Source organism: Cyanistes caeruleus, chromosome Z, assembly GCF_971803275.1.
Source record: "Cyanistes caeruleus chromosome Z, bCyaCae1.hap1.1, whole genome shotgun sequence".
Lineage (NCBI taxonomy): Eukaryota > Metazoa > Chordata > Aves > Passeriformes > Paridae > Cyanistes > Cyanistes caeruleus.
In genome coordinates, this window is record NC_141732.1 from 36252605 (window position 1) to 36259925 (window position 7321).

At 47.5% G+C, this 7321-nt stretch overlaps 1 protein-coding gene across 1 annotated transcript; it reads left to right on the top strand.

Annotated features, from left to right (window-relative positions):
• Positions 1 to 171: 171 nt before the first annotated feature.
• ATP5ME (ATP synthase membrane subunit e) lies at positions 172 to 2535 on the top strand. Its single transcript, XM_086869434.1, has 4 exons — positions 172 to 343; positions 487 to 541; positions 825 to 923; positions 2404 to 2535. The coding sequence occupies exons 1-4, from the start codon at positions 308 to 310 to the stop codon at positions 2427 to 2429; spliced, it is 216 nt and encodes a 71-aa protein (XP_086725560.1). The 5' UTR covers positions 172 to 307; the 3' UTR covers positions 2430 to 2535.
• Positions 2536 to 7321: the final 4786 nt, after the last annotated feature.

A 7321-nucleotide genomic window follows, 5' to 3' on the forward strand; every position in this document is an offset into this window, starting at 1 on the left:
AAAAAAAAAAGTTGGGGTTTTTTTTGTTCAATTTAAAAGGACTTTCCTGCATTTCAGTCTGTGTCCTTTTATCAATGCTTTATCAAAAGCATTGTTGAGATCCCCCCGAGGGCCTTCTCATAGCTCCCTCCCTCAGCCCCTCCTGGTGGCGGAGGCGCTGCGGGCCGGGCGCCGCCGGAGCGCTTTGAGTGACGGACGGGCCGGCACTCGGGAAGCAGAGCGCAGCACAGCGTTTGGCTTCCCGGTCACGGCTTCTCCCCGCCCCTTACCCCCGCCGCGCTCAGTTCCGGCCGCCGTCGCCGCCAGGATGATCCCACCGGTGCAGGTCTCCCCGCTCATCAAGGTGAGGGCGGTGCGGGGATCACCCGGGCTGTCCCGGGGCGCGGGGAGGGCCGCCCGGGCCGGCGGGGCTGGGCGGGGGGCGCCGGGGTCCGGCCGTGCCTGTGAGCTGAGCGAAGGGCGCGTCCTTGTCTCTGCCTCCCGCAGTTCACCCGGTACTCGGCGCTGCTCGTGGGGATGATCTACGGCAAGAAGCGATACGGTGAGTGAGGCGTCCCGGGCGGCCGCTCCCCGCGCTCTCCCCCGCGCCCGCCCCGCAAGGGCACCTTGAAATGGCCCGGCCGCCATTTCCCTCCCCCGGCCCGGCCACGGCCCTGCCAGGGTGGCCCTGCTGGGGTGAAGCCACAGATCACTATGAAATGTGCCTTTCTGTCTGCAAAACTGCCGTTTTCTCCTGTTTGAGCGAGCCCGCAGGAGCGGAGCTTTCCGCCGGGGGGTTGGGAAGTTGTGTTTTAAAGGGATTGAAGGGATTGTGTTGATGGCAGACTACCTGAAGCCGATTGCTGAAGAAGAAAGAAGAATAGAGGCAGAGGAGAAAAAGAAGCGTGAAGAACTGGAGCGGATTGCAAAAGAGATTGCAGAAGGTAGTTCCTCGGTTTAGTGTATTCATCCCACGCTGCCTTGTAGGTGTTAGGCTGCAGAACTGGTGTTCCACCGCAGTGCTCTATAGAGAAATTGAGGCCTGCAGCTAATCCTTGGAGGTGGTGGTTAGGGCTGTGTGAGGAGTAAATAGTGCTGGTGTTTAATTATGCCTGCATTTTGAAAAGCTCATCACAACAAGAGTTAACAGTTTTAAGACAGTCAGGACTTGTTAAATGGCTGAATTTCTGCTGAGGAAACAAGCTGCTAAAAGCTGCTGGTTGTTCTGTGAGGAATAACTGAATCCATATGTCAGCTGTGGCATTATGTGTCTTACTCTGGATGTGCAAGACCTTTTCTCTGTGCCATGTAGAAACCTCACATATACAGCTGAATATAGGGCATAGGCAATGGTATGTAATTGCAACTTGAGACTTTTAAGTGGTGTCACATGTTAGAGGTCAGCTTGATTTTTTTGCAGCATTAGAGGTCAGCTACATTTGCTGTATCTCACAGGAAGAGGATGTGTTGGAGAGCATCACTTGCAACTGTTACTGCTGCATTTGTTCTCATTCCCTTCTCCTACTGCAGCACTGCTTCCCTTGTCCTTAGGATTGTTTCTTGTGTTCCCTGTACAGCTCTAGCAGAGGATTTCTTCCCTGCTGCCAGACAGAGGAACATGCTCTCTAGCTTTGTTTCACCTAGGGTTTTTAGGTGAACTTAAAATTAAGAAGAATTTTAAGAAAATTGATTAGTAACTCAGGCTGTTATTGATGCAGATACATGCTCAGTAACTTTCCATGCAAAAGAGTGACATTTGCATTGTTCTAAACAAAACACTAAACTTAACTACACATACAGAAAATCAAATATATTTTGTATATGATTTACTAGATAAAGCTATTTTGCCTTCTTAAATACATTGTCTCTGTTGGTCATGGACTAAATAAATTGGTCTTTTAGATGTTCTCTAGTTAGAGGAAACTTTCTGTACTTTTGGAGGTAGAGACTGTGCTGTAATGTTGCCAGGCCACCTAGTAAGGAAATTTTCTTGATTATTGCTTTAGAATGTTTAGTCTGTTTAAAAGTGGCACAGAAGTGACAGGTCTGTTGTTCCCAGCAATAGGTTTGGTCTTTTTTTTTTTTTTTCAGAAAAGCAGTTGTTAAACTCTCATTATGTGCAGTGCAGTTGCCAAAGATTGTTCCTTAAAGATGGATACAGCTCTAGTGGTAGCTTTTTCTGGGCTTATTTGACTTGTCAGTTCAGAAAACTGTCTTTCACTACTGAGTAATCTTAAAAGTTTGCCTTCACCCCAGAGCTGTGAATTACAATTCTGTTGAATAAACAGAAGTGGGAATCATAAACACTAGCCAGAAAGAAATTACGTAAAGATAGTCTTTGATTCCACTAGTGCTTTGCATATTTTAGTTCTGCATGGGAGTGGCTAACAGTCCTAACCATGTTTGTGTTTTCTTCCCTTTTAGCAAGTGAAGATTCCATCCTGAAATAGACAGCAGATTTCATCTGAATTTCACACATGGCTATGCTCTGAGCTGACCAGTGGCTTTTGAACTCTATGTGATATTCTATCAATAAAGTACTTACTACTTACTTCAGTTGGTGTTTCTTGAGTGAATTGCACAGAAGAGCAGCAGAAACAGGGACAGAATGTGACTGGAAGCAACTGTCACAGTCTAGCTATTGTTGCTACTGAAACAGGCCATTGTATTCCCCCAGCAAAAGCCAGTGGCTACCCCCATTATCCACAGGTAATGACTGTGATCAGAAAATACATACAATTTTATATATATGGGCAGATGGTGGAGACTGGGAAGGTACTGACTGCATGAATCTGTTACTTAGATGGCTTGACTGGGGAGTTCCATAGAATGTTAAGGGTTGCAAGGGACCTTCAGGATCATCCAGCCCTAACATCCCTGTGCTGCAGAGATACCTCTCATTAAATCAACTTCCTCAAGACCTTCTCCAGCCTGCCTTTGAACAGTGCCAGTGTTGGGACACCCACAGCTCCCTGGGCAACTTGTTCCAGTATCTCACCACCCTCCCAATAAAGAATTTCTTCCCAATATTTAACACAAATCTCCCTTCTTTCACTTTGTACCCACTACACCTTGTCCTGTCACAGCAGTTGCTGATGCAGAGGTCCCTCTCCAACTTTCCTGTAGGACCCTTCAGATACTGTAGAGGTGCTAGGAGGTCTGCACACAGCCTTGTCTTCTCCAGGCTGAACAAACCCAGCTGTCAGCCTGCCTGGAGGCGGTGCTCCAGTCCTCTCATCAATGTCATGGCCTCCTCTGCACTTGCTCCTACACTTCCATGTCCTTCTTACCTTGGGGGCACCAGAGCAGTTCTCAGTACTCCAGGTGGGGTCTCACCAGAGCAGAGCAGAGGGGCAGAATCCCCTCCCTCCCCTGCTGCCCACGCTGCTTTGGATGCAGCTCAGGATCCCATTGGCTTTCTGGGCTGTGAGGACACATTTCTGGGTCATGTTGTGTTTTTCATCAAGCATCACCCCCAAGTCCTTCTCAGGGCTGCTGTCAAGTGCTTCTCCATTCAACCTATAGCTGTGTCTGGGATTGCCACAACCCAGGTACAGGACCTTGCACTTGTTGAACTTCATGGGGTCTGCACAGCTCCACCTCTCCAGCCTGTCCAGGCCCCTCAGGATGGCATCCCTTCCCTCCAGCATGTTGGCTGCCCCACACAGCTTGGTGTTGGTGGCAAACTTGCTGAGGGTGCCCTTGATCCCACTGTCCATGTCACTGACAGAGGGGTTGAACAGTGTCAGCCCCAGCGCTGACCCCGGAGGGACACCGCCTGTCACTGGTCTGCATGGACAATGAGCTGTTGATCACAATTCTGCATTTTTGTCTTCTTTTCTGCTTTGTTATCAGAGTGGATTATTGCTCAATTTTTGCAAGTAGCAGAGCAGTCAGATTTGATTCTGGGTTGTCAAGCTGTGCTGTGATCTGAGGAATTGGTGGTGACTCATTAGTCAGATGTTCTAAACATTACAGATGGATAGATGTTCCTCAAAACTTAGTTACAGCAGAATTGTAGTGTGTGTCTTTCATAAAGAGTGACTTGCTATTCATCCTGATTATACAGGAGAGGTCTGCCTGTCTCTTTCCATACAGTCTTCAAAAACTGGCTTCAGGCAAGAAAGCTGTCCTTGTAATACCTTTAAGATTGGGAAGAATTCCTACATGGGGGTGGGAAAGGTATCATGTATCTCTTGACAGCCATCCCATAGGAACCAAATTAGTTCTCTGCCACCATATTCTGACCAGACAATAGATGATTATCAGGTTCAAGCAAAAAAAAGGCCAAGAAAAGGAAAGAAGCAATGAAAAAAAGTTCTCTCGAAGGGTATGAGAGAGAAGACCCCTCGTGTTTGTTCTGTATTCTGGAAAACACTACATCCACCTGTTCTTCTGCTAAAACTACATTTGTGTGACTCCTGAGTACTCTGCTGTTTCTTGAGAGTGAGTTGGCTGGTTTTCTGCTAAATCTACTGAATGTTTTTTTCTAATCCTATAGATTTGTGGGAGAAGTAGAGGAAGAGGTACAGAGAAAGAAAGATCTTCCTCTTACAGTTTTATCATAAATGATGATGCAAAGCACACTCAGCCTAGACTGAGTTGATCTAAAGTCTTGGATCTAGTACTCTCTGGGCTTTCATGGAAATTTCCTTATACAGGATCTGGAGATGCTGGTAGGACAGAGCCCCTTTACTGTGCACCAAGACATGCAACCCATTTGCCTGAAAGGTGGAACACCACATGCCCTTCCTGTGGTGTTCAATACCATCTCTTTGTTTGAAGAACCGATTGAAAGTTGAGTTGTTCCTGTCCCACCTGCCAGGGAGGAGAGGAGCACTTCTTGGGCTTAGTTCAAGTCAGGCTTGAACCAGCTTGGCCAGCTGGGAAAAGACAGTAAGCATTTCTCTCAGATCAACAAGAGGTGGCTGAAGACGATATTTTCCAATCTCCATGTCAATTGTTCCCTCCTTTTCTGCCAGAACTGCAACCCTCACAGCTCTGCCAGCAGCAGAGGTCTTGTATGTGCTTCCCCATCTCGGATTGTGCCAGGTGAGGCATCTCCACTCACAACCCAGTAGCAGTCCAAACTAAGCAGAACAAACGCCTGTAGGACATTGTCTTGCCATCCCACCACAAGCATACACAAGCTCTTTTTCACTGGCAAAGAGGTCCTGTCTTGTGTCAGCTTGTCCTACCCCTTCCATCGGGGACAGCTGATGATGGCCAGGATGCAGGATCAAAAATCCCTTGACAGTTTCTCAATCAGGCAAGCCTCTTCTCCTGCATGGATGGAAGATTTACATTCCAGCCCTGAGCATCTCTCTTAGAAAACCTCTCCTGCCAGTCTCACAGGGATATTAATTTTCCTACCCCCACAACCACCACCTTCATAACCAAGAATGGAGGTCTGTATGTATTACCTGCTTCAGTGAGGCACTTACAAAACAGGTCCCCTCTGGTCTCCCACCACACTTGAGAGCTGCATCAAGCCAAAGGTGAAAACACTTAACTGAATTGTCGGCAAATATGATCAGATTTAAATTCTCTACAACCCTCAACAGACCTTTCCTGTGTTGCAATCACATACATCTTTCACCAGGCCTGGTGTTCTGACCTGGCTTTGAATCAGGGTGAGTGTTAATAGATTTCTTGGGTGAAATAGCATGAAACAGCACTAAATGACTCATATGCATACATGAGGCAGGTTTATCTTAAAACATTTTGCAGTAGAAAGGAGGTATGTATCTGTACTGGTTCTATTAAAAAAAAACGTTAAAATTATCACAAGGAAAATACATAACGAAATTAAGAAACAGAAGGAAAGGACAAGAGTGGATAGTGGAGAGGAAATATCCAGTGACAAGGCTTGATTGTTTCAATTTTAGTTGCATGGTCATCACTATGATGATTGCAGTCTTGATCTTCTTGATCTGGATCTCCCCGCCTCATTGGGGGTGGAGGCCCATGCAACAGAGAGGAGTTCCATGGGTTATTATCTGTACAAGCCTATGTGGGAACACCCTGATACCTCCCCTGGAGAGGGGTTTTACAGTACCTGATGCAACACTGTGGAAATTAGTCTGGTTCTTCAGGCATCTCTGATGGGTTAGGTTGCTTTCTAATGGCACAACTTGCTGTTTGGCCCTGCTTCTGGCAGCTGCATAGTTCTGCAAGCTGTACCTTATCAGAAAGGAGAAATACCCTCAGGCCTATGTGTGAACACCTGCATGCCTCCCCTGGAGGGAGAATTTTGCACCGTTAGATGCAGTTGTGCCCCACCAGAAGGAAGGAGGTTGGCGTGATAAAAAGCATTACCCTACCTCTGCAGGTCCTGCTTCTGGTGTGCCTTTTCCACTATATGTTCTTAAAACACTTTGTTTGAGACAACAGTCTCAGGTTCTCATGGAAACTGTCTCAACCAGCCCACCCAAGCAAATCTTGGTCCATCACACCTGGGAAAGCAGTGGACAAATCTGTTTCTTGGCCCTTTCCTTCCCCCATGTCTAACATATCCAGTCAGCCGGCTCCCAGCTGCAAAGGCAGACCACTGCAGGAGGAACTACGCCAAATTCCACCTGCATCTAACTGGCCAATACATCCATTGAGAAACACTCACGGCTCCCATGGAAAAGGTCCACCCCTGAGAAACCGCCTCTTCCACTGGCACCCCGCTCAGAGCGTCCATGGACACCTTGTGCATGCATAGTCCCCTTTGGAAAACCTGGGAGCATGGGCTCCCTGATGCCGTGAGGATGTGCTGTGCTCCCAAGTGCGTGTGTGCAGACAGGGCACAGCCACCCACAACTCACAGGGTGTGATGGGCAGGCACCCCATGCTCCTTGTGTGAGCAGCCCTGCTGGAGCACCCTGCAGTGCTCTGAGTGCTTCACACTTGTTACAGAGAGCAGGAAGGTTAGCCTCCAGATTTTATTTCCCAGATAACATTTGAGAACATAAGGAGCTTTTCTCAGCATTTAAGTGTACAATATCTTGTGGTGATCATCAGAAGCTCACTGCTTACCACTGTGCCATACAATAACCTTGTGACATTTTTTTCTGCTTAAAAAAAACACAGAACAAAACTTATTTGGCTTCTTTTGTTGTATGATAAAAGCTTCCCATATAGTCCTCTACTCTTATGAGACACCACTTGGAGCACTGAGAACTGCTCTGGTGCCCCCAAGGTAAGAAGGACATGGAAGTGTAGGAGCAAGTGCAGAGGAGGCCATGACATTGATGAGAGGAATGGAGCACCGCCCCCAGTCAGGCTGACAGCTGGGTTTGTTCAGCCTGGAGAAGACAAGGCTGTGTGCAGACCTCCTAGCACCTCTACAGTATCT